The sequence below is a fragment of the Equus przewalskii genome, chromosome 5, assembly GCF_037783145.1.
Source record: "Equus przewalskii isolate Varuska chromosome 5, EquPr2, whole genome shotgun sequence".
NCBI classification, from domain to species: Eukaryota; Metazoa; Chordata; class Mammalia; order Perissodactyla; family Equidae; genus Equus; species Equus przewalskii.
In genome coordinates, this window is record NC_091835.1 from 70,927,397 (window position 1) to 70,954,416 (window position 27,020).

The following is a 27,020-nucleotide window of genomic DNA, read 5'->3' on the forward strand; positions in this document are numbered from 1 at the left end:
CCTTATCTCCGCCTATAAGCAGGGCCCGCCAGGGAAGTCCTTTTCGGAAACCGAAGCACTGGCCACAATCTCAGGACTGTGAGACACCTGTCACTTCCCAGTGACCTTTGTCTCTTATCCCTGAGGCTGTGATCACTCTCTCAGCCTCCCTTCTCTCTCCCCACAGGGGCGTGAGAGATGGAGACAGTTGGTCGAGAGTGGGCCTGAGTGATGTCAGCCCTCTGAGTCAGGTGCGTGGCCCGGCTGGGTGGTGGGATTAGAGTCAGCTGCTAACACGTTCCGCCTGTCCCTGGAGACTGACATCCACGCGTACTTACATGGCACCCCGTGCCAGGCTTGCGCTGGGAGCAGGTGACAGACCTGCAGGCAGCCCAGGCCTGCCCTCACTTTACCGCTTGGAGACAGCCTGCCCCCTCCCCAGGCAGGACAGCGCCCCAGTCCCAGCCCAGACGGAGTGTGGGAGCCGCTGGGCCTCCTCTGGCCCTGACTCTCCACTCCGCTTTCACACAGGACACCCAAGCTCAGACCTTCTTCCTGCAGCCGAGCGAGGAGGAGCAGTTTCCTCTCCCCTCCCCTGCTCAGTCTGAGGGCCTCCGTGGTCCCTCCCTGCGCAGGACACAGAGCAGAGGGGATGGAATGTCTCAGAGGCCAGACAGCTGATGGCATCGACTGAGCCCCCACCATGGGTGTGGCTGGTGCTGAGCAGTAGGAAAGACACAGGGGCGAAGAAAACAGGAGGCTGTGTCCAGGGGTGGGGCTTTCTAACCGAACAGTCGTGGTTATCATAGTCCGCATCTACGGAGCACGTGCTGTACGGCAGACACGTCCCATGCAATAAGGTCTTTATTCTCCACTCTGCGTGTGCTGTGTTTACCTCCTTCCCACCCCAGATCCATGAACCAACCTCCTCGACCCCAGGAGGCTGCTCTCTTGCTCTCTGGCTGCCTAGGGGAGACACCCGCAGGAAGCAGGGAGGGGTGGAGGGAGTCGGGAATTTCTTCCCGATCTGTCCCTGCTTCGGCGGTGGCTGCATTCCTCTGTGATTACACCTTCTCCCAGGTGACTCCCCCCTGCCATGGTTCCCACAACTCTATCATCTTGTAATCTGTGTCATCCTCCTGTCTCTGCGGCTCTACACAGAATGACCACCCCATCTCGATTTTTCCAGGACTGTTCCGGTTTAGCACTGAAAGTGCCACATCCCGGAAAACCCCTCGGCCTTGGACAAACCAGAGCTGGGCCCCCTGGCTCTGGGGGTGGGAATGGCTTCCCAGGGCTGCCAGTCTCTCGCCTCTCCATCCTGCGTCTGTTTCCTCAGCCACACCCACCCCTGTAAGTAATCCCATCATTAAAGTCCATTTAGTTGAACTATCTTGGGTGAATTTGTTTCCTTCTGGGATCTTGAGTGGTACCATCCCCCCACAGCCCTGTGAGGTAGGCATTGTTATTAAGGTCTTTCCACAGATGAGGAAACTGAAGCACAGAGAGGTCAAGTAACTTGGTCAAAGTCATGCCACTAGCCAATGGCAGGGCTGGGATTCAAGCCCAGGAATTCTGGCCCCAGGGCAAGGTGCTCACCCACTCGTGTCTCCTCACAGAGGACTGAAAACCCTCCTTGGGTACTTTTGACAGAGAGATCCATGGATCCGAGAGAAGAGCTGACCTCCCCCTAAAACACGGGGCTGGTGTGACCTCCTGCAGCCCAGGCCGTGGAGTCTGGAGTTGGCCCAGGGGCAGAGGGAGAAGCAGCGCAGGAGCTGAGATGGCTGCTGGGGGGCGGCGGGGGACCCTGCTCACCCTCCAGCACCCGGCCTGACGCCCACACTCCTGGCTTCCTGCAGAAGAGGGAAGGAGAACACGTTTCCAGCCTCACGTTCAGACAGGCCCAGTGATGGGATGAGCGCCAAGGATCAGGAGGATGGGGCACAGCTCTGGTCCCAAGTCCCATCAGAGCCCCCTGGCACAAGCCGAGCTGCTGATTCCCATTCTGGGCACAGGAGAAGAACCTGCCCAGAGGTCCCAGGCTAAAAGAGAAGCGGGGTCCCAGACCAGAGCCAGACAGAAGCGAGCCCAGGACAGCAACAGGTGCAGCATGGCTGTGCCGGGACAGGAAGGGTCTGGCGCCTTCAGACATGGGGAATTAGGGCAGGGCTCCAGCAGGAAGATCTGGTGCAGACTTGGGAAGAAGGAGGCGCAGGGGTGAAGGGGCTGTCCCCATCAGGAATAGAGCCTGTTCCGGGCAGTTGGCCAGGGAACAAGCTCCGAGAGATACTAGAACGTCAGCTGTGATGGAGGAGGTGGAGGGCATCCCAGGGAGCACACTGGAGGCTGGAGGGAGTCCCTCATGAGCTGACTGGGATGAGGAGGGAGCTGCCCAGAGGACGTACCCAAACAACCACAGACATTCCACAAACCGCCTTCTGGGAGAGCAGGCTGGGCAGCTGCTCAGCTCTTGTTACCCTGAGGGAGGTGTGCAAGGCTGGGGGCAGAGCTGAATTGCCGGACAGAGTGGCCGAGAAGCCGCACATTGCCACGGGGAGCCTTCGTCCCTGCCCTTCAGCATCTCCTCTAAATGCCCTTTGAACACAAATGTAAGGCTACAGCTCAGCATCGGTGCTGAAGTGTTAACCTGCCCGGGTACCCCTGTCCACGAGAAGGGCCAGGTTAAAGCTCAGAGACGAGAGGTCGGGGTGAGGTGACAGGACCCAGCTTGCCACCCTGGATGGAGCTGGAGCCAGGACATCACTGGGAGGGGATTGGAAGAAGAGAGAGGGCGTGGAGGATGGGGTAAGGATGAGTCCTTACCCCAAAAGGACCTCACCACAAATCCCCATTTCCCACCCCACGGTGACTGAATTAGCCACAGGAGGCCGGCGGCTGGCCCCGGAGGGACTCCGAGAAGGAAGAGCTGGCTCTCGTGGGAGGGAGGGTTATGCCGGAGACACCAGAAGCAGAAGGGGTGGGAGAGACTGGACCCATTAAGAGGGCAGGGTGGGTTTCATACTGCGCGCCAGAGCAGCCCCAGTCCCAGTACAGTGCCTCGAGTGCGGTTTGCACCCAGTGAAGTTTGTGGGAGGGAGGAGTTGTGGGAGGGGGAGAGAGAGGAAGGAAGATCCATCCCAGGGAGAACTGGGTGCTGTTCATTTCACAGGGGAGCTAAAGAAATGGAGGCCCAGAGGAGGGTGGAGAGGACAAGGGCAGCAGCCCCTGGTTCCAGCCTCCAGGCTCTGGTCAGCAGGCTCCAGGCCTCCCCCCTCCTCTCTAAAGGACACTACTTGGGATGGAGATGCAGTCTGGCCAAGCCCAGCCAGGAGTTTTCCCAGCTCAGCCTGAAGGCTGTGGAGAGAGGGTGAGGCTGGCTGCCTGGAGGATGGGGCATCGCGCATCTTGGCTGGGGCGGGCGGCAGACAAATGAGACACAAATCAGTCTGCAGAGCAAGGCCAGGCTGGGTGAGTGTTCAGAAGAGCAGGCAAGCATGACTTTATTGACTTCTGCAGAGCTCCCTGTGGGCCAGCTTGGGCTGTGGGCGGTGGACACAGAGCTGGCTATGCGGGGATGGGGATGTTGGGGTGGGAGCAGGGCTGAAAGGGCTCAGGAAGGCGGGGGTGGCAAGTGTCTGCCTGGTCACTCAGTATGTGACGGACATCTTCAGACTTGACTCAACAGTCTTCTTCAGGATGGTGTGGCAGCTGGAGCTGGAGCTGGTGCCAGACACAGAGCTGGAGCCCGAGACAGGGCCCTGCCCAGAGCTCAGGATAACGTTGGAGCCTCCGGTCACAACGCTGGAGCAGCTGGACCCAAAACTGCCTTTCCCGCCTCCGAGTCCACAGGTGCCCACCAGGCCACCACCTGCTCCTGCAGACACGACAGCACTGCCTCCTCCCACGGCTGCCAAGAAATGCACCAGGGTCACGGCAGGGTCCTCGGCTCCCCATGGGGACCCCTCTCCCAAGGTCCCCTGATACTCACAGATAGTGATCTGGCTGGTGCATTCCCCAGACATCCTGGGAGAGAGGACAAGAGGAGGAAACGCTAAGAAAGGCTGCAAAGAATGTGTCCCCAGCTGCTTTTAAGGCTCTTGGAGAAGCCCACCTACCCTCTCAGCACATAAAATCCACAGTCCTCAGTTTAAAACCCCTCCCAGCAGAATGGGTTTCCCTTAGAGGCTCGGAGTGTCAGCAAACCTCTCAGAATCCCCCTCAGCAAGGAGAGCGCTGTGTCGGCTTCCATCCTCCTCTCCCACCTCAACCTCGGTTGCATGCTCCGGGGTCCTCACCGACACTCCTCGCCCTCCAGCAGCCTGCGGTAGGTGGCGATCTCCACATCCAGGGCCAGCTTCGTGCTCATCAGCTCCTGGTAGTCACGCAGCAGCCGCGCCATGTCCTGCTTGGCCGTCCTCAGAGCGGCCTCCAGCTCCTCCAGCTTGGTCTGAGCATCCTTGACGGCCAGCTCCCCGCGATGCTCGGCATCGGCGATGGCAGCCTGCAGGTTGGCATTCTGGAAGGGGTGTAGAAATGAGAGAGAAAGTGGCTGTAAGCCCAAAGCAGCTTCCCAAAGGACCCACTGTGGATATAACTTCAAGGCTGGCGTGGACCATAATCTCGTGATCTCCAAATTATCCATGGCCACCCCCGGCTCCTCTCATTCTAAGGGAAAGTATTGCCTCTCCTGCTTCCTTAACTCCCATAGTGGGTTGAATAGTGTCCCCAAAAATGTCATGTTCACCTAGAACTTCAGAACATGATCCTATTTGGAAATAGTGTCTTTACAGATGTCATTAAGGATCTCAAGATGATATCATATTGAATTTAGAGTGAGCCCTAAATCCGATGATTCGTGTCCCTAGAAAAAGATGAGAGGACACAGAGACAGCCACAGAGAGATGACGCCACGTGAAGATGGAGGCAGAGATTGGAGTGAGGCAGCGACAAGACGAGGAGTTCCCGGAGCCACCAGAGGCTAGGAAGAGGCGAGGAAGGATGGCCCCCTAGCTCCTTCAGAGGGAGCGTGGCCCACCGACACCTGATTTCAGACTTCTCACCTCCAGAACTGAAAGAATTTCTGTTGTTTCAAGCCAGCAGCTCTGTGGTGCTTTGTCACGGCAGCACGGGAAACCAATCTGCCTCCTTTGCCTCATCCTCAGTGATCTGCCTGTATTTCTTCCCGCCCCAACCCTTAGCACCTGACCTGAGGTCCTTCTCTCTCCCCGGGGCACTTAAAGCTCTTCCTGTCCTGTAGGGGTCATTATCTGCAAATCTCCTCTTGAGGGCCAGCCCTGTCCTTGATTTTTTTAGAACAGCCCATTTCAAATACTTTGTGCTGCAGTCAGAGTATATCAAACCAGGTGCCTCAATTTTTGGTTTGGAAAATATGCTCTCTGTACTTACCTCTCCATCCCATAGAAACAAAAGGACAATATCTCTGTCTAACGGACCAGCCAGTTGATGCACCCTCACATTTGGTTCAGACAAGGCATTCCCTAAAGGCTCTCATTATTCTATCCCCGCACAAGCCCTGTGGATGGGGACATCACCTCCATTCTACAGAGAGAGACACTGAGGCTCAGGAAGGTGGTGAGCGGCACAGCTGGGACCTTCTCCCAGGACCACTGATGTCCAGTTCACCGCCTCTACTGTGGCCCGCAGGGCTCTGCCCGGGTCCAGGCACAGGGGAGCCCCGTCCATCACGCTTGTGCATGAACGGGAGGAGTGACGGGGGGCTGTATCCCCAAGAGGGATTCTCACAGGAAAGGCACCTTGCTCTGCGGGAGGACTGTGGTTCCCAGACACAGGGCCGTAGTGACAGTCCTAAGTGCCAGCCGCTGGGCTGTGGGAATCCACGTGCTCACAGTCACCTGGGGGAACTCAGTTTGAAAGCAGGTTTCTGGGTCCCACCCTTAGAGACCCTGATTCCTTTGGCCTGGCAGGAGACCCAGGAATATGCATCTTAACACACATCCAGGAATCCCAAAGCAAGGTTCCAGATGTATGGGCGAAACACCATGGCAGCAAATTGAGTTAAAGGGCCCAGTCACCTTTGTCTCAGGCCCTGCGTCACACTCCCAAGGAGAGCAGCAAGGATGCTCGGAGCTGATCTGAGCTTTGAGTGCTCTGCGCTCCCAGAACTTCCGCAGGAGAGCCCAGCGTGGGAGCGGACGGACCACGTGTGACTCTGGAGTCAGGCCGAAGTGCTTGATGAAATGGCCCGACTCTGGTCTCAGCTCTCAACCCTCTGTTGATCCCAAAATGATTGTTTGGGTTTGGGGAAAGTGAGTGCAGAGACACTCGAAAACTTAGGAATTTGTAATCCTTCCCATGTAGAAGTGAGGTCTCCAGGAGGAGCAGGAAACCACCTGCCCCCAGTGCCATTCGCTCCTCTACCCCTCCCTGCCCCTTCCCACGCCAGGCACCAGCAGATCACCTCCCATCCCTGCAAAGCATCTGCCTAAGAAGGCCTCAGCCCCGCCTCTGCTGCCCATGCCACCTGATCCCCGGGGTCCCGGCTCTCACCCTCCCCAGCATGGACCCAGGAAATTCAACGTATGGCCTAGAGTCCCCGCTGCGCTTGAGGAGTGAGAGTCAAGAGAAGAGATGAGAAAAGAGATGAATTAGCCCTCTCTGCGAGCAAGATGTACATCTGAGAGTAGAAGGCAGGGTGAGCAGCGCCCCCTGGAGTTGTTCAGAGCAGAGCCATGCAGCCAGAATTCACAGGAGGAAGGCTGAATTCCTCTTAAATGGGGCATGAGGTTCTCTCCACCCCAAATTACCCACAGCTCCAGCCAGTTATCGAGGTTTTACACAAACCTGGCGGTGACCACAGCACAACGGCAGCAAGAGGGAGGGTGTGGGGGCTCTGGGACCGTTACCTGCTTCTTGAGGTTTTCAACCTGACTCTGCAGCCTCTGAATCTCCCTTTGCAGCTGAGCGATCTGGACTTTGGTTTCCTTCATGCTGTCCCCATGAAGCTGGGCAGATGCCTGAAGCTCCTGGTACTGAGGGAGGACAGAGGTGACACCATTGGTTGAGAGGACCATTTGACCCCAAGACCATGTCCCCAGTTCTTTGCCTCCTGACATCCTCATCTGGAAAGTGGGTGAAACGCTGAGACCAGGACATGGGGGGCCGTGCCTGCAGGAGTCCGGGCTCGTCTCCACGGCTTCCCTGTGGTGCCTCCCTCCTGGAGAAGGGAGAGAGTCATGCCCACCCAGCCCTGGAGCTCCAGGGAGCTTCTCAGTACTGCCCGGATGGGACCGAGGTGGACGACCACCCTGGCACGTGGGCATGGAGATCTAGCCTCTTCCAGCCTGGTGCTGCTGCCCTCTGGCCCCGGCACCTTGGTCTGGTACAGCGCTTCAGCCTCCGCTTTGCTGGTCCGGGCGATCTCCTCATACCGGGCACGGATCTCAGCAATGACATCGCTGAAGTCCGGGCAGCGGTTGTTGTCCATGGACAGCACCACAGACATGTTGCTGTCCTGGGTCTGGAGCTGGCCCAGCTCCTGCGAAGAAGACTGGCTCAGTGTCACCTGCCCCCCGGCTCCCTGCCCCCTGAGAGCCCCAGGCAGGTGAGCAGGACGCCTGACTCCTGGCCCACCCTCCGTCAGCAGGCAGCCCTCTTTCGCGCTGGGTGGCATTGAGCACGCACGCCGCGCCCTCTGTGGGGCTGTCTCCTCATCTGAAAATGAGGGTTGTAGGAGGCAGCTTCCAATGACTCTTGCAGCTTGGACATTAAAGGAAAGGGTCCTGCAAGGCCCAAAATCAGCTGGTTCCCATCACTCCTCCAGCTTCTTGTCACACTCCAGCTGCAGCAGCCTCCCAGCATCTCCTCAAAGACACCAGGCGCACCCGGGCTAGGCGGTTCCCTCGGCCTGGAATCTCCAATGCCCACCTCTGTGGTCCACTTCCTTACTTCATCGCCTCCTTCAAACCTTTGCTCAAATTTTGTCTCCTAAATGAAGCCCCCTCAACCAGCCTGTTTGAAAGTGCCCCCTGCCCTACGCCCCCATCCTCCTTTCCCTGCTCTGACCTCCCTTTTTTCCATAGCATTTAACACCTAACGTCCTGTGTAATTTGCTCATGTACTAGGTCTGCAGTTTTTTCCTCCATCTCCTGAGAAAGCAAGGTTCGTGATTTTTGTCTGGTTACTCACTGGTGTCTCTGAAATTCCTAGCCATCATATAGTAAATTCTCAGTAATTCTTTGTCAAATGACTGAATGACCAGGATCTAAGTCACCCTAACAAGGCTTCACCCCTGGCCACTCCCACTGTCACCACAGGGAGCCCGCCTGCCCTGTCCCCTCCCTCTGTCCCGCCTGCCCTTGGCAGATCCTCACTTCCTCGAAGAGATGCCTCAAGAAGCAGATGTAGTCTCTCTGGGCCTCCAGCTTGCCTTCCAACTCCATCTTGCTCGGGAAAACCCCATCCACATCCTGGGAACAGGGAGACAGAAACCGTGTATCTCCCACTTTCTCTCCATGGGTCCCACTCTGGCTGGGGGGGTCTGTTCGCACACTGCCCAACACCCACCCACCGCCATCTCTGGAGACCCGCTCCTTCCTCCTCCAGCCGTCCCTGCCCTGCTCTCTCTTTTGCCTGACACTGACCCACACCGCCTTCAGGAAGCTTTCCCTGATTAATTTCAGCCGGTTTTGCTTCTTCCACTCCCTCGCCACCCTCTTCCTGCAGTGACACCCAGAGCTCATCACATGGTCCCTCAGTCAGATCTTGTCGTGGGTCCCTATGTCTAGGCATATGTCCCATTTCCCCGGGGGCGCTGCAGGAAGCATGATAGCGTATCCTGCATTAGGATCTCCCACCCCTTGCCCCCCCCAGCCCAGGACTGGGCTCTGTGCACCGTGAGTGCTCAGGATCCGAGTGGAGCTTCTGACCCACCCTCACCTTTTTGAGGACCACAAAGTCATTCTCGACCGTGGCGCGCTTGTGGGCCTCCTGCTCGTACCTGCCAAATAAATCAGAGGGACAGTGCCCAAGACGCTGAGACCACAGCACATGCCCCTCCTCCACGCACGATTCCCTGGAAAGGATGCTTTTGCCTTTAGATGCTCCAAAGCAGGACCACAACCTGCCCGCCCCTCCACCTTCCTATCAGGAAGTGTTTGTCTGTCCCAGCCACATCCCTCTCCGCTCTTTCAGCCCATGTCACCTTAACGACATAAGGCCACTTTACCTCACATGTAAGGCACAGTCAGACCTTTTCTCATTTACTAATCACCAGCTGAAGCAGGCGGCTCACACAGAGAGTTACATGACTTACCCAAGTCTGAGAGTGACACGTGGCCACACAACCTAAACCCCAGGTCTCCTAGCGCCATCCTGGGCTTCCTCCAGGATCCACTCCACCTCATATCCCATCCTCCCAATGGCTCTGAGAGGTCAAAGGGCAGGTGACATTTTCCCAGTTTTACGGATGTGGAAACTGAGGCTGGGGGAGGTGAATGACTTGCCCAAGGCCACCCAGCTACCCGTTACTCAGTCACCAAAGTCAAGACTCCTGTTAGTTCAGGCTTTCTGCACACCACCAGGTGACCTCGGTGGGGAGCCCAGATCCGCAGCCCAGCTGTGAATCAGGCTGTGGCCTGGGGATGGTCGCCCTAAATGGATTCCCTTGCACCCCTGAGACCAGAGAACATCTGAGTCACTTTGGCCCACAGCCTGCTCAACAGGAAACTGTCGAGAAAAAATCCACTGAGGCATTGTTTAAAATAGCCCCTCCCAGGCCTGACCAGAAACAGGGGCCTCCGAGCTGGGGCAGCTGGATCCCGGGCTCTCCAGACTTGGGCCTCAGGGCCTGTGGGGCCTCATTACTGGCAGCAGGTGGGCACCCTGATGGCAGACACAGTCAGAGGGAATAGGGGTGGAGGGGGCCCAGTCACGCATCTCCAGGAGCTCGGCATGAGGGACCCTCTGGCTGACAGACCCCAGCCCTCCTGGACCCCACCCAGACCCCATGCGGTTTGCCTACTTGGTCTTATACTCCTCCTCCTGGTCCCGGCAGGACTTCAGCTCGGCATCCAGGGCCCCTCGTTCTCTCTGGAGCTGCTCCAGCTGCTTCCTGAGCTGAGCGAGGTAGGCCTCAAAGAAGGAGTCCAGGCCTTTGGGGCTGTCACTCACCTGCTGCTGCTGGAGCAGGTGCCACTTGGTCTCCAGGACCTTGTTCTGCTGCTCCAGGAACCGCACCTGCAGCACAAGCAGAGTGTCCCTGAGGCTCGTGGGGGACTCCTTGGGCACAGCCTCTGGAAAGTAAAGCCTTGAGGACCCTCAAGTCAGCCCACGTTCCCCCTGGCCCCCAACCGAGCCTGGGCAGTGGCAGCCTCAGGCCCTTCCACAAGACTCTGAGCGCATCAACACGGTCAGAAGGACTCACGGGGAAGGGTCTTCCCTCTGCTGGCCGCTGTTCTTGGCCTCTGAGCCCCAACCAGGGAACAACAGGGCCTCAGTGTAACCAGAGAGACTCCAGGTAGACCACAGGAGAGACTTCCCTGCAGCAGAAGTGATTAGAAAAGCAGTAGGAGACCAGACTTCCCCACTCCCAAGTCACGGAGAGCACGTCCTCTGAGGGAGGCTGAGGGGACCCTCACCTTATCAATGAAGGAAGCAAACTGGTTGTTGAGGGCTCTGATCTCCCGGGTCTCCTGAGTCCGCACGGCCTGGAACTGGGGGTCGATCTCAATCTCCAGTGGGGTCAGCAGATTCTGGTTGATGGTCACTTCCTGGATGCCCCCCGGAGGGCACAGGGAAAGCCCAGGCCCACCACTCCCCGCCCCTAACCGCACCCCCAGCCTTCCCCCCGACCCCCAGGCCCTCCCACGAGAGCCTCCTCGGCACCCCCGGAAGGAACTGAGGCTCCTGCTGCTGAAGCTGCCCCTGCCACGGCCCCCAGAGCGAGCAGAACAGGCTGAGCGAGCGCTGAAGCCCCTCTGGGCCCGGCATGAGGAGAGAGACATGGCAGAGACCGACAGTCAGACAGCTCCAGACAGAGGACCGTCAAGGTGTGTGAGTTCCTGCCCCGAGGCCCCGGCACGGGACTTTTATCCCCTCCCGTGCCTGGGCTGGGCCTTGGAGAGCAGGATGCTCTTGGCCTGACTGTGTCTGTTACCGGCTCCAGCTGACTTACTCTGACACACCTGGAGAATAGGTGCCCGACACGTGTGGAGCCCAAGAGAGAAGGACACCCCAACCCTGCCCTCGGTGCTGCCAGGCTGGTGGGAGAGATGGGCACGTCCCGAAGACAAGGAAGCAGCCAGACCTGGCCTTCATTGCTGGGGGATGGGGAGGGATGGCCTGAGCAAACCCACTGAGAGTCATTCAAGGAAGGCTTCCTGGAGAAGGAGAGGGGGAAGAAAGAAATGCTGTTCAAGGGGATAAGAAGTGGAGGTGTGGTTCAGATAGGGCATCTGAGTGCCCTGGAGATGCTGGACAGAGGAGAATGGAGCTTCTCGAGGGAGAATCTCCCTACAAGAGCTGGAGAAGAAAGGCGCTTTGAAGCACTAGGAGAGGCCAGGAGGTTAATAGAGGTGTTGGCTAAAAGACACCATTGGCTAAAAGACACTCCAGGATTTGGAAATGAAACAGAAAAACAGGGTGTCCGGGTCCCTCCTCTTGCCCAACCCAGCAATCATCCACGAGGCGCCACCCCACTCAAACAGGGCACCTCCATCCAGGCTCACAGCAGACAGCGCTTCTAAGCCCAGCCCACATCCTCGCTAATTCCACAAACACAGCACCTGGCCCATCCACCGGGTCAAGCGCTGCCTTTGCCAGGTTACAAATCAGAGGCACCTAGGTTCAGAGATAAAATGTGCATTTGGGAAACGGGGAGCAAGAAACAAGAGCTTTGGGGCTCCCCACGGAACCGATTCTGTCCCTGCCCTGAGCATCTGCTAAGAGGAGCCCAGGGTTCCTCTAGTACTCGGCGAGCCCCCCGCCCGTGCAGGACCCCTGGAGGAGGCATCCAGCCCATTCCACTGCGACTCCGCCGCTGCTGGGGAGCAGGACTGAGCAGCTCTGATTTTCAGAAATTTCTAAAATTTCTTCTTTAAACGGTGGGAGGGGTATTTCCCCCTGCCCATCCCCCACTCTTTCCTAAAGCTTGGGGCACCCGGAAGCTAGGATACTGGGGCTTTGACAATGCAACTCAACCGAGGATCAACTGAGACTCAACATAACAAACACTCAGGAGATATGCTATGAGGAAGTGAGGCCTAGCGATGCGAACCGCCCCACAGACGCTCCACCCCAGGCCAGGCAGTGGGGGAGCCAGTCTCCCCTCCCTCCAGGGGATTAGGAGCCCCTTCCTCCTCGCCCTAGCTCCATCCGGCAGCGCCCCTGGACGAAACAGACAACAGAGGACCTCAAGGGGAAGAAGAAGCAGGGCCTTTGGTGGGGAAAACAAAGAGATTGAAGGACTATGGCCCCAGTGAGGAGAAGAGGAGAGAAAAGACCAGAGCAGAAATTCGCCGAGGAGAGGGGAGGCAGCATGGAGCAGCCCCAGAGTCTAGAAAGAGAGTCTGGGGAATGGGTTCAGTCCCACTGAGGACCCTCCTCCAAACCCTCCCTCCTGGGGACCCTTTGCAGAGGCAGGAAGGGCCAGGTGCCTTCCTTGGGGGCTCCACGAATATGCTTAAGGAAGATGTCCGTGGACTGGACTCTACCGCCATCCCCCACTCCGGAACTAAGGGTGGAGGGCAGAGGTCACACTAGGGATGGGGCCAAATCCACCCCCCAGGAACTTCCCCATATTTGCAGTACTATAGAATATTAGAGCCAGGGTGAGCTTCAAGGTCATCTGGTCCAAGGCCTCGTCTTACCCATAAGGACTCAGAGGCCCAGTAGGGTGTAGGGCGGGGTGTAGAGACTGTGCACCCTTGAGTGACCTAAGAGATTGCACCAGCTGACCTCGGAGCCTGCCTTGACCCAGCCCTCTGTGGTCTGAGGGACTTGCTCAAGGCCACCCACACAGCTGGTCAGGCTGGAGCCAGGACCCTGACCCAGAGACCACTGCCCCATGGAGCAGCCCCCTAAACCCTTGACCATGACAACTCCACCATGTCTGTCTTGTCCACCACTCCATCCAACTCAGAGTCTGGCTTATACTAATCATCAAGTATTTGTTTTAAGAGATTAATTCTTACGCATGACAGTGACACCCAGGGACCTTCTTGAATCCCCAGGTTTTCAAATGCTGCTGTAACATATGTTTTCCTCCAATAAAAAAAAAATCATGCAGTGACGGAGAGAATGATGAAAACTGTTTGGAGATGTGAGTGCCAGATCCCTCCGGAGCTGAGAGATTTACCCCTGCACACAAAGGGAACAAAGGGGTTCCAATTCACAAAGCGAACAAAGGGATCCCAATTCACAAAGGGAACAAAGGGATCCCAATTCACGCAGCAGCAAAAGTACAAAAGGTTCGAGCCATGGACTTCGCATGAATCCCTACAATGAAGCCTCTAACGGATCACGTCCAATGGGTTAGATCCGGGCTCCGGGTTAACCACTCTCCACCACGCCTCACGCTCTGCAGCCCCTGCCCACCTGGTCTGACCTTCGGGAATGCCCCTGGCCACACAGCTTCTTGTAGCCGTCCCCCTTCACAGCCCCACCCTAAGCTCACCCCCAGCCACAGCTGCTGTTTCTCAATCTCTTTCTCTGGAATTGCTCACAAACCTGTTCTGCTTGTGCAGTTGATTTTTTGACCCAAAAGCCATTTATTCACATTTATTCATTTACTCAACAATATACGATGGAGCCCCTACTATGTGTCAGAGCCTGTGCTGAGAGACAGGAATTTAGCAAAGAACAAGGCCCAGCCTTGTCACAGGCTTTTAATTAATACAGCCCTGATATCGGTTCCCCTACATTGAACCCAGCATATATGGGGTTAAAACCAAACACGCTCATCCTGTTCCCTGCTTCCTTAGTTACAGTCATATGTAAATATCTGTCTGTCTAACCTTTGACCCCCTGAGCTTTACAACCAAACAGAAGTTACAAACTGTTCGAGTCAGGTGGCCTCACACGGGGTTCCCACTAAAGTCGTGGCTCATGACGGGTCCTTGAAGTTTGTTACAGGGAAACTGATGTCCAGAGAACATCAAGAAACTGAAGCTCCCCAGGCCCAACTCCTCGGATTCCTGGCGCCAGAATCCGCCATCCACCATGGAGACAGACAGCCAAGGACATCTGCCTGCAGATTTCCTTATCTCACCACCCTCCTCTCTGCAAACAGCCTCACAAGCCAAACACCCGGTGGATGGGAAAGTGCTGACCACAAGGTCACAGAGTCCCCCCTCCCTACAGGCAGCCACATCCTCACAAACCTTTAAAACCCCTTACCTGCTTAGTGGGGAGCTAGCAGTTCCTAAGGTGTTAGCTGACTGGTACTCCCTTTATCTAGCAAAGAAAAATAATAAAACTGGTTTTTTTTCCTTTTCACCTAAAACTCTGTTCTCATTATTTGGATTGGCACCAAGTTCAGAGACCAAACTTTCTGTAACAGCCTCTGCACCAAGAAAGCTTAGAGTCTAGTACAGAAACAGACACTGAACAGTTCATTAGACCAGTATTTAATTGCAATTGTGATAAGGAGAGGAACTATAGAGCATGGAAGAACCCTACCATGGTTTACCACCTAAGTTATTCTCGAACATTCCAGGAACACTCCCGCCACAGGGCCTTTGCACTTGCTGTTCCCCCTCCCTGGAAAGCTCCTCCCCAGATCCCCACGTAGCTCACCTTCCCTGGCACCCTGAACCAAACCACAACACTGAGGCTTGCCATCCCCTGCCCTGCTTTATTTCTTTCCACTTAGCACCTGTCACTTCCTAACATGCCAAGTGTTTTCCTCACTCATTTTGTTTCTCAGTCTCCCTGCTCCATGAGGGCAGGGCTTTGTCTCTATCCGCACTTCCGTGTCCTCTGCATGGAGAATGGTGCCCGGCAGACCTTAGGTGCTCAATAAATGTTTCTTAACTGAATGAATCCCCATTCGATTTCATCGTGCTGATTTTCTTCCATCTTCCAGCTCTGGAGACCCTCGTGACTTGTAATTCTGTTCTCCAAAGCATTAGTCACTCCCCACCCGCCCACCCAAGGCTGGGAGCAGGCATACATTCAAGAACATGGTCTTGTTAGTGCACGTGTGTGTGTGTGCGTGTCTGTCTGTCTGTCTATGTATGTGTGCGTGTGTGTCTGTTATCAAGTTCCTACTGTGACCTGAGCCCTGAGCCAAATGACACAGGAGATATAAGATGGATAAGGCCCCGTCCCCATCCTGAAAGAACATATAGTCCCGTGGAGGATACAGATGAGTACAGACTGCGGGATGAGCTGAGAGGGACCGCCCCAGGTTGCCAGTTGGCCTGGTGGGGCGACAGTGGGGATGCCTCTTTTCCGCTTGACCCAGTGGCATGCTCTGCAGGAAAGCAAGGACAGAGCCAGGGACATGCCCCTAGAAAGCCTCCCTGTGCAGTCTTACACCCTTTCGGTGTACGTCCTTTGGGTCCTGTACTCAGCTGTTTGGAAATTTACCCAGCTGTACTTTCATTTGGACCCCGTTTTTCCCATCTTGTCTGCAAGGACATCAGAAAGCATAACAAACGTCTCACTGAATCCCAGGGAGCCTCTGTCTTGTCTGCAAAACTGTCAAGACAATAGTGGCAGTGAGCTATTTTATCCCACAATAACACAATAAACAGGGCCTGCATGCCAGGCCCCGTTCTAAGGACTTTACATATATTGAGGATTTCATGTTAACAACCCTTTGACATCGGTACTATTATTATCACCAGCTTACAGCAGGAGAAACTGAGGCACAGAGAGAACAAATAATTTTCCCAAGGCTACACAGCTAGTAAGCAGCAGAGCCAGGATCTGAACACAGGTAGTGGGGCTCCAGAGTCTTAGCACTTAACTGCTACACTGTGCTCCTCTCAGAGACCCAGGGGTGTCAGTGGTGAAGGACACCTTAGCCAACTGAAGCTCAGAGAGGTGGAACGACTTGCCCAAGGTCACACAGCAGATCCAAAAGTGAAACTCATCCCTCAACGCTCATCCGTTATCAACATTAATTAAGCACCACCAGATGCCAGACACCATGAGAGCCCAGGTTAGCAAAGGTTAATAAATGTCCCTGCCTTCGAGGAATTTGCAGTCTGATGGAGGTGGGGAGGAGGGGCGGAAAATCTATGGGGAAACCAGTAGATGTAGTCCAGTGTCAGAGGCGTCGCTGTAAATGTGCACAAGGTGCTGCAGGGGCCGTGGGGTCTTCCCAAAGCAGCAGCAGCAAGCGATCTTAATCCTGGCATCAGGAAAAATGAAAGTCACCTCCGGGGGTCAAGGTGAGGCTGGGCTCCCACACTCATTCAGGTCTTCCCGGCCTTCATGGGGCAGTGAAGGGGTTGGTGCTGTCATGTTGTTTGAGGGGAACCAGACAGAAAGGGCTCCAATGTCCCGAGTCTGCCTGGCTCAGCCTCCCCTCCCCACCTCGGACACTGATGACATCCCCGATCTAGGCGCCAGGGACCATCCCTCCATTCTGCCCTTGCAGCTGAGAAATACCTGCCAAATTCTAACCCACAATATTCCAAATACCCCAAACACCCGTCACTCGCATTTAACCTCCGCCACCGTGCCGTATCATCATTCCAGAGGTACTGTTATGTACTTAAAATTTTTCTTTAAATCAAATCTAAATCCATTCACTTTTTTCTTATCCTGACCCTCAGCAATAACATCCCTGAAATCATGGCTTTTGTGTGCTAGCTCTAATTTTTCTAATTCATACTCAAATAAGCATAACTATTAAGATGTGACGCGTCCGTCCGTGTGCCGATGGCTTGCACAGCTCCTTGTAGGGAACGCAGGTCAGCCCCGACCATGCTCGCTGCACCGGAGCTGGAAGGCTCCAAGTGCCCCCAAAGTGAGCGAGGGCAAGGATGCAGCAGCCTCGTTCAGAGGTGGCCCATGTCCCTCACACCTGCAAGTACACCTCGCGGGGCCTGTCCCGGCAGGAGAGAGGAGGGAGGGGATTAAAGAGACCGCCCCCGACTCTGCCCCAGACCAGGCAGAGCACACCCCCTCCAGGATTCTCTGCCTGCCTCACAGCACTGGCGATGAAGGATGGTGGCACCTGTCCTGAGGACGGGCTGATTGCAACAAGAAAGTGGTGCGCCACAGGTGAGGCAAGCCGCCACCTGCGCAGCCCCTCATGCCCAGCTAGTGAGGCCCCCAAACCCGGAGGAAGGGCACTCCCGAGACAGAGGCCTTGGGGAGAAGGGACTCGCAAAGCTTGGCCTGGGAGTTCAGAATTTAAACATCTTTCTCCAAGTCCCGCCTGGAGGATGGCAGCAAAGGGACAAGGCCAAACTCTCGCATGGGGATAATAATTCTCTTACAGGTATAACATGATTGCGTTTTACTGAGCGCTTTTAGACATTCCGTGAGGACCCTGTGATGCCATCACCGTGCTGAGCCTTTGAGATCCTTCTTTAATCCTCACCGCAATGTGAGAAGTGGGTAATATTGTTGTTCACTCTACAGACACAGAAACAGAAGCATTGCCCAAGATCTCAAGGTGGAAAGAGGCCAAGTCAAAGACAACCTAGACCTTCTAACGTTTCCTGCGGTCCTCTCGGGAGCACCACTGCATCCTCCAAGGCTCATTTGGGCAATGCATATATGGATGTGTGTCCTTGTGCAACAAAGCACTGACGCTTCCCCTATGCTCAGGGCTGGGGGAGAGCCCGGGGCAGGCCGTGGGGGGTGCCTCCCTGTGCTTCTGAACTGGGCAGCACTGCGCTGTTGTGTAAGAACAGGCTGTCTGCAGGGTTGGGGGAATACATCTCTGTTTTGTAGTGTTTGCCCTTTTCCGGGGTGAAGTACTCTCACCGTGGCTGATTTCAGGCCACCAGCATGAAGTCACCGACCACAGAACCGGGAAGAGATGAACACCATCAGCTGGGCCAAGTTCGCACCAGCTGGCTTCTGCGCACCATTGGCCGGGGACAAAGAAGGCGGAGGCTTCCTGTGGATGGGAGACTGGCCCAGCCTGTGGGAGCCAAGAACGCACATCTGGGAGCAAACTGACAGTACCTGGGAGAGGGAAGAGGGCTGGGCTGAGAGGGAAGAGGGAAGTGTTCAGACCAGAAAACCAGAGTTGAGAGTCCAGACTTGCCCATCCAGGGCTCAGCACGCAGCCACCGCCGCTCTGACCCAATCAGGTTCAGCCAGTTGGGTGCCCTGCCACTAGGAACTGCTCCAGATATGGCAAATATTTAGGAGGCACGTTACTAAGGACAGCCTCCCCTTACCCCAGAGGGCGAAAGGCCCATAGGGCAACTTCTAGGGGAAAGTTCCCAAGGTTCCTACCACCTGGGAAAACAAGGTCAAGGCCCCAGTAGGAACTCCCGGCCTGGGAGATGGGGTGGGGGGTTCCCTGGAGCAGCTCCCACCAGCATCCCCCCGACGGCCATCTGAAGAGCTGTGCCCTGGGCATGGCGCATGAGCAGAGTGAGGCAGGAAGAACGTGGAATCTTCTGCCCCCATCCCCAAGGAAATTCAGCCTAAGAAAATGATATTTTCAAAACTGCAAGTTACAACCCAGCAGTGGGTTGTGAAATCAATGGAAGGGGTCTAGATCAGAGCGCATCACAGGCGGTAAGAAGAATATGGCATGAACGTCTGTTCCATATGCGAGGGTCTGTGGAAGTGTGTGCAGAACTGGGCTATAAAATGAATTTCTTACTAGGGATCATTGTCCAAGAAAGTTTGAGAAACCCTCTGATGGAGGAGGTGGTCCCACAGCGGAACACTCGCAAACCCAAGAAATAAGAACAGAACCAGGAACGGCGTTAGCTGTCAGGACCGAGAAGTGGGAAATAGAGGTTAGTCTGAGGAGCTTTTCCAGAAGAGAGAAGTCATGAAAGCAGGGATGGGAAGGGGAAGCCGAGAGTGAGGACCTCTCCTATCTCCCTGAGAGCCAGGAAATTCTCCTAACGCCTAAGCGAACCCCTAAACCCACCAATGCATGCTCTGCCCTGCAGCCCACCTGCTCCCCAAAAGGAAGAGCCACGGCCCCCTCCTCCACGTAACCCCTGAGTCGTGACAGTGACAAGGACAGGAACCTAGGTTGGGTCCAGGGAGGGGAAGAACAGCCGGGCCAGGGGAGCAGACAGCAGCACGGGGAGCGCAGACACAGCGGGAGGTGCTGACCGCAGGCCTGCTGTGGGCCAGCCCTTGTGTGCTGTCCACACAAACGGGGTCAGACAGCCAGCCTGCCCTTGGGGAAAGTAGACTCCAGTTGAGAAGATCACAGTAATGCACAACTGGAGAGCGAGTCGACAGCAAAAACGCCCCACACGTGCGTAACACCTGCCAGTTGTTGTAGAATGTGAGAGCAGGAGCTTTGTTTCACAGCATAAGAAACTGAGGCTCAGAGAGGGAAAGCAACCTGCCCATGGCGCACAGCAAGGATGGGACTAGAACCCACTAAGCCAGGACTCATTTCATCCTGCACTACAGAGAGCCCTGGGACTAGGATAGAGACCTGTAGAAGAGGACCCCAAACCCCACCCAGCCACCCCAGCCATCCCAGCAAGCTCATGAAGGCCATCATCCACCCATCACATTTCCTGGGCACTTCTCAGTGCCAAGCACTGTGATGGGTGCTTCAGATCCAACGAGCAATCCTCCCCAGAGAATAAGGAGGCACCTGCCACCCTCCAGGAAGAGATGGGCTCTGTGACCTCCTGACCTGCTCTGACACTCACCGCTGTCAGGAAGTCCTCAGGTCTAACCTCGTTCCCTCCTGCTGCACTGTCAGCCCAGTTCCTCTTGGCCAAGAGACGCTGTTTGCTGGCAGGGCCGGGCAGGTGGGGAGGGTGCTATGCTGCCCAGGGCCCTCTCCAGGCCCCTGAGTCAGCCTGTCCCTTGTTCTGATGACTGGGCCTGCTAAGGTGACAGGAGAGCCTGGGAGCTGAGCCAGCAGAAGCTGTGGGCAGGGAGGGGGCAGAGAAAGGAGAGGACGGGGCAGGAAGACGTTGGGAGTCGGGGGCAGATCCCCCCAGCTGCCTGGCTTCTTAAAGTCTAGGCCTGTCCTTTCTTTCTATTTTTTTTGTGTGAGAAAGATTGGCCCTGAGCTAACATCTGTTGCCAACCTTCCTCTGTTTTATGTGGGATGCTGCCACAGCGTGGCTTGACAAGGGGCGCTAGGTCCGTGCCCAGGATCTGAACCCCAGAACCCCAGGCTGCCAAAGCAGAGCACTCGAACTTCACCACCACGCCACAGGGCCGGCCTCTCTGGGCCTGTGGTTTTAGAATGTGGAGGAAGGAGATCGTAAGCCTGTGGCACTTCCTTTTCTGTATACAAATAATATAAATTCACTGTTGAAGAAATGTAAAACAACAGGTAACAAAATGCAATTAGAAAAAATAAAACTCTTCCGAAATACTACCACCCAGAAGTAGTCACTACTAACACTGGGGTGCATAACCTTCCAGATTTTTCCAGAGGTAACTGTTTTTCATCATTCATTCAGTCCGTATTTACTGTACACGTTCCATGTGCCAGGGACTGTTGTAGCACTGGGGATAAAGCTCAACGAAACGGATGGAAAGCCACACCCTTAGGGAGTGTGCCTTCGTGACCACGAAGACGTGTGTGTGTGTGTACACGCACATCCACGTGTCTAGGAGAGTGCTATATTCTGCTGCAGTGGAAGCACCACATATTCATATAAACATGTTTTTCCCAGAGGTGGGATCATACGACACATGTGAATTGATAGCCTGTGTCCCCGTCTGTGTCAGTAACTACGCCCTTAGACTATTGTGAACGGCTCAGAGTGTCCCTTGCGTGGATCCTCAGGGCTTGTCACCAGGTCCACTGTCTGATTTCTTTCCCAGAAGAGATGTGACCCACTGGAAGCCCGGCCTTATGCATGCGCACAGAAATACACGCGCGCGTGCACACACCGTAGCCATGGGAGCCAGCCGGCGGCTTGCCAGGCAGTGCAGTTTGATCCAGTCCTGCGCCCAGACATCTTTCCAGGATTTTCCGGGGCACGGACCCATTCCCGGCATTCCCTTCGGGCAGGAGCAGGAGCCCAGCATCTCCCACGCTTGGCTCCCCCTGCAGGCGGCCGGGCCTCTCGCAACTGGGACAGGGCCTGGGAGCCGGGCCGGAGCCAGCCCTGCAGCCATAGGTGGAAGAGAAACAGGGGCCCAGCAAGAACTCCTGAAGTCCCTTCTCTGCCACCGCCTCCCTGGTGCCTGATGGGGTATAAGGCCCCAATCAGGCCCCTATATGGGGACCTCAGGCACTAGTGATTCCTGGGAATTTTTCTGGACTGTGAGAAGTCCCAGTTGGCCCTGGGATCCTAGAGGTGACTTGGGCCGAGCACAAGAGTGAGGCTGAGGATCTGGAAAGAGGGCCTATGGGTGGTGGTCAAGAGCATGGACTGCCTGGGTTCAGAAGCTATCTCCACTACTGGCTAGCTGGGTGACCTTAGCCAGGTGACTCAAGCTCTCTGTGCCTCTGCATCCGTGGCTATATTAAGAGGACAATAATTCCTCTTTCATAGGGCTGCTATGTGTCAAACAAGATGATACACGTCAAGTGCTCAGAACAGGTTAGTGTAGGGTGGCGTCACCAACTCTCCGCTTTTGTTAGTATTCTTACCTTCTGAGCCCCCACTCCCCAGCCAGCCTGGCCTACTCAAGGCTGACTTTGCTGGAGCTCCTCCTGCTCTCCCTGTCATCTGAAGACAGCAGTCCCTTCTGAGCTGGGGCAAAAGAGACAGTAGGGACGTGTGTGTGAACATGTGTGTGAACACATGGGCGTGTACTGCAGGGAGCGTGAGATGAATGTGGGGGAAGGAGTGTGAATGTGCAGAGATTGTATACGATCACGCAGGCCCATATGTGTGTGGACCAGTAAAAGTGTAGGGACTGGGAAGTATGGTTTGTGTCAATGTGTAACTCAGCTGCGTAAGGGTAAGAGCGGAAGTGTGAACACGGCCTCTGTGAATGTATCGCAGACACTCATGTACCTTGGTGTGTAAGGGTGTGTGTGAGACAGAGAGAGGATACAGGGGTGCAAATGCATTGTGGGGCTGTGTGTGAATGTCCACGATCCCCAGCCCCCTACCCTGCACACATCTCTTGGAGAGGGGACTTCATCAGGGACAAACGTCCCCCGCGCTGAGGGGGTAGGGCCCCTGACTCGACGTGCGCCAGCCCTGCTGTTTTTTTCTCTTCAAAGCTTTCCAGGTTCCCGGAGAGAAGCTGCTAGCTCAACAGAGCCCAGCCTTAAACCCGCCCCACTGATCGAAACTTGGGGAGGAAGCCAGCGCCAGCCGGCCCGCCCTGCACCCGCACCCCCACCGGGAATGTCAGGGTGCCGGGACCCACCCTCGCCCCCCATCGCCCACCCTCGGCTCAGGCCCGCACCCTCTCCCCGCCGCTCTCCAGCCCCTGAAGGTCGCCCGGGGTGGCTCCCAGCCCCTGCCGGGAAAGCTGTAGCCCCTCTGCGGGCTTTGAGAGCACTCTGCCTGCCTGTCTGCCTGCCCAGGCAGGCCCGACAGGGGCAGCCGGCAACTCCCTGCCAGAGGGGAACAGAGGCCAGGGGGGCAGCCGCAGAGCCCACGGTCAACCCCCTCCCAGAAGGCAGGCACTTCCCCAACCGGGCCCCGCCTCTCCTAAGGAGGCAAAATCACGATGGAGGACTGGGTGGGGGGGTGTCTCAGAGAGAAGGGCCACTCGGGGGCAGGGGCTGGAGAAGGGGTTCCGCAGAAGACCTCTCTTCCATGAAGTCGTCTCAATTGTTAATACTATTATATGTATTAAGAATAATTGTCACCGGGGCCGGCGCGGTTGTGCAGCGGTTAAGTTAGCACGTGCCGCTTCGGCGGCCCAGGGTTTGCTGGTTCAGATCCCGGGTGCAGACATGGCACTGCTTGGCAAGCCATGCTGTGGTAGGTGTCCCACATATAAAGTAGAGGAAGACAGGCACAGATGTTAGCTCAGGGCCAGTCTTCCTCAGCAAAAAAAAGAGGAGGACTGGTGGCAGATGTTAGCTCAGGGCTAATCTTCCTCAAAAAAATAAAAAATCAAATTAAAAATAAGAAGAAGAATTGTCACTTAAGCACAACTATGACATGCCAGGTGCTTTACATGTGGTACCTCTAATTAACCCATCTTATAGGTGGGGAAACTGAGGCTTGGTCAGGTGAAATAACTTGTCCTCGATCACACAACCAGTGGTGGCAGAGCTGGGATTTGAACGCAGGTCTGTCTGTAATGCTTGGACCCCTTCTCAGGTCTGTGGCTGCATCCACCTGTCTGTTCTCAGGAGGCATCGGCACCTCTGTTCTTCCCCCTCCATCAGGCGATGGGGGGTCCAAAGAAAGACAGGCACGTGCCCAGACCAGATGGAACAACTCGGGGGATGGTGGGCTGGGGCAGTCAGCAAAGACTTCCAGGAGAGGGGAGCGGCTGGGGCCTCAGGACGCAAGGGGCAGAGACTGTAGCATGGGGGAAAGATGGGACAAGGAGGGGGACCCTGGCCTCTGTGACACTTGGCCGGGGAGTGCTGGCACATGCAGCGGGGCAGAGAGTGGGGAGCGGAGATAGTAGAATTGAGGCCTGGTGGCTGAGCCCCCAAAAAGCCTGTCCCCTGTGCCATCATTACCCCAAGGAGGCCTGGGCCATCTGTCCCATAGCCTCTGCTGGGCCAGGGGGTCTCAGATGCCAAGGAGCCCAGGTGCTGGCACTGAGCACCTCCAGACTTTGGAATGTGCCAGGGCTTCATTCCTTGAGCCACCTCATTCCCAGCAACAGGGAGAGGCACCGAGCCCCCAGGCCTAAGGGGAAGAGAAACCCAGTGGGACCCCAGAGAGACCAGCCCTGGTGCCCAGAGGAGTAGGCCCAGAGAAGGGGGCGCCTGGCTGAAGATTCAGGAGGGAGGAGATGGGCAGGGGGCCAGGGAGGGAGTGGGAGGTGAGAGAGACAGCCGGGTGATGGGAGGAGAACATGGGGGGAGGAACTGGGATGAAGGGTGCCATGGGGGGAGCGGAGGGCAAGGCCGGGGCAGAGCCCTTGAAGGAGCAGGCAGGGCAAACCGCGCTGGGCCCCACCCCGGCCCCCTCCCAGCTCCCCCAGGCCCAGCCAAGCGCCAGGGAGAACAGGCATCAGAAATCCAAGGGAAGCCGAGTGTTTCCACAGGCCTTCTCTCTCTGGGACTCTACTCCAGGCAAGTGACAAGTGTCACTGTGCCGCCCCCCCCGGCCTCCTGAAGGCCCTTTGCAAGAGGAAGATACAGAAGCTGCATCAAAAACCTTCTTCTAAAGTTCCTCGGAAAGCCTGGCCCACCACCAGGGTAATGGCTAGTGTGGCAGCAAGGGCACTGAAGTCAGACCCCCAACACCCCACTCTCGAGGGGCTGGGGTGCCAGTTCTGTGACGTTCTGCTCAAGCCCATTTGATATCTGGCCGTTTGTGAGGCTGGGAAATGTTATTCCACCACCCCTGGGAGCTGTGTGTAAATGAGGGTAACCTCCCTGCCAGTGGGTTACGGTGATAATGAAGAGAGGCATCTGAAGCTGTTAGCACATGCCTGGCATAGCTAGTTCCTTGGAGGGAGGGAGCAGCAGAGAGGGGATCCTGACACCCAAGGACCCGCCCCCTATGGCTACGAAAGGGGCCTGGGACCAAACACCCTCCAGTTCTGGCTCTGGGCAGGCTAGCCAGGCTCATCTGCACGCCATTTGTATGTGCTCTGTCCAGCCACCGACACTTGTCACTCCTGTCCCTTCAGAGCCTCTGGGCCCCGCGTTGTCTCTGTCCCTTCCTCGTGGCCTTTCCTAGATCCTGAGGGCTGCAGGACCCCAGAGGGAGAGGAGAGCCCGAGTTGGGACCCTGCCTCTGAGGAGGGCCTGTGCTCAGGCTGCCGGCAGGAAGCCTGGCTTAGGGCGACCCCTGCAGGGCGTTCCCAGGATGGACAGGAGGAAGGAACAAGCACGGACTCCTCCCCAGGACACGTGGGGCCCAGCGCCCAGCCCCTTGGCCTCCCACGCGCTTGCTACTCCAGGGACCACGGACTCTGGGGGTGGTCCCCCACCAGGTCCTGATGGAATCCAGAAACTCACATCCCACCCCTAATTAGCCCAGACCAAGGGGTTCATAGCAAGCACGGAAGCAGGAGTATCAGGGAGCTCTGGGTGGGCTTTCAGCAATGCCCCTCCGGACACCACTGGATCTGCACCTGCGCCCACCACAGGCACCACAACCCCCTCCTGCAACCCCGCCATGGGAGGGGTCGTGGTTTCACTTTTGGAAGAATTTGGGGAAGAGAGAGGACTGTGAGGGAGTGGGGAGAAGCTCACACCACCTGTCCTGCAGGTGGACCCACCCAGTCCTCTCCAGCTGGAGCCTCACCCCCAGGGCTGCAGCTAACCGGAGTGAGGACAGGCCCCTGGAGGATGTCCCACAGTCTTGGGGCTCCCTGGGGCTCCTGGGAGACACCTGGGTCCCTTCCCATCCAGATCATTTCTGCCCGTCCAGTTCTGCTGGGAGGGGACGCAAGGTGAAATGCAGCGACTGCAACATTTGACTTGGGAAAAAATGTCAGAAATGCTCTGAGCCTGCCATTTTCGTGTTGACACTGCGTGTGCTCACAGCCCGCCCTTTCCCGCCGGGCTCCCTCCACCGCCCCCTGCCTCGGCTGGGCGTGTGAATGGGGGCAGAGGAGAGGGCAGGGCAGGAGGGTGTGTGTGTGAACAGGTGAAGTCATTCTCTCTGGGTGGCTCCTTTTAATTAGCACCCTGAAAAACTCCTAGCCAGCAAAATTGGGTCTTGCCAACTGGGAGCCCCACCCTTCTGGCTCATCCAGGGCCTGGGGGCAGAGGGGGGGCAGGAAAGCTGAGAGCAGGAAAGGACAGGGTCTTTTGAAGGCCTGGGCAGTTGAGAAGCCTTCCAGTCCTCTGAGGACCCGTTCGCAAGACACGGCCACACTCGGGGGCCAGCTGGCCTCTGGGAAGCTTGAATTGGGTTGTTCTAGAATGGGAGAGTGGAGGTTGGCAAGGCACTGGTGGAATCATCCTCTGGCCCCAAGTTCCCCCAGAGGGACCAGCCCCTGAAAGTGACCATGTCCCAGCCTGTAGGACATTACACCCCGGTCCTGCATGAGACAGTCAGTCCTCCCTCTGGCCACTTCATTTGAAGCAAAGGTGACTGGTGCCCCATGGCAAGCCCTGGAATCTAGTCCCCAGGGTGGCAATCAGCAAGCTTACTCCTTGAAGGGGACAGAGCAAGCCTCATCCATCTCCCCTCAAGACCCCCAACCCCACAGTCCAGAGGCCACCCCTGGACTTGTCCATGTCCATCCTCTCCCTCAGAACCCTCCCCAGGCAGCTGCCTGCTAAGCTTCCCAGAGTCTGTGCGACCCTTCCCGTCTGGTGTGCTCTGGTCCTATCTAAGGCGTGTGGCTCTCTATTCCCTGGATCTGACAGCCTCCTCCCCCATCGGGCTGGAGTTCCAGAGGACAGGGCCCGAGTCCCCTCCTTGCTCCAGTCTCCAAGCCCAGCTCCTAGGACAGAGGGCCACGGAGGGGCGCAGACCTGCTCACTGCGAAAATGGACATGGGGGTGGCGGTTGGGGGCACGGAGCCTCGGGGCTTTTCTGGATGAGGAGGCAGGAGCCCCAGGTTCGATCCCACTGCTGCTTCTACAGAATCACTGTGTGACCTCAGCCATGGGGCCCTCCATCTCAGGTCTCGACTCAGTAACCTTTCGAGTTCCTTCCAGCTCCGATAGCCTATGGTACTAGGACCACCCAGTATCCTAATGTGCGGATGGAGGAAGGGAGCTCCGGGGCAATGGGAAAGCCCTAAGTGGAAGGACAGGTGCTGTGGCCATGGCTCCCTGGGAAAACACTCTCCTTCCAGAGCTGGGACTCCTAGCTCCCCTGAGACAGGAGAACCATTTTCAAATGTCCCCAGCTCTGGGG

The 27,020-nt window shown here is 56.5% G+C and overlaps 1 protein-coding gene across 3 annotated transcripts; it reads right to left on the reverse strand.

Annotated features, from left to right (window-relative positions):
* Positions 1-3,451: 3,451 nt before the first annotated feature.
* KRT78 (keratin 78) lies at positions 3,452-14,536 on the reverse strand. 3 transcript variants are annotated; one of them, XM_070619587.1, is made up of 10 exons: positions 14,356-14,536; positions 10,599-13,317; positions 9,983-10,197; positions 8,899-8,959; positions 8,334-8,429; positions 7,334-7,498; positions 6,867-6,992; positions 4,278-4,498; positions 3,971-4,005; positions 3,452-3,889 (listed from the first exon to the last, which is right to left on the reverse strand). In XM_070619587.1, the coding sequence occupies exons 2-10, from the start codon at positions 10,962-10,964 to the stop codon at positions 3,630-3,632; spliced, it is 1,545 nt and encodes a 514-aa protein (XP_070475688.1). In that variant the 5' UTR covers positions 10,965-13,317; positions 14,356-14,536; the 3' UTR covers positions 3,452-3,629. The 3 variants fall into 3 exon arrangements, with proteins under 3 accessions (XP_070475688.1, XP_070475687.1, XP_070475686.1); XM_070619586.1 differs by having other exon boundaries at positions 10,599-14,375; XM_070619585.1 differs by lacking the exon at positions 14,356-14,536 and having other exon boundaries at positions 7,334-7,510; positions 10,599-11,073.
* Positions 14,537-27,020: the final 12,484 nt, after the last annotated feature.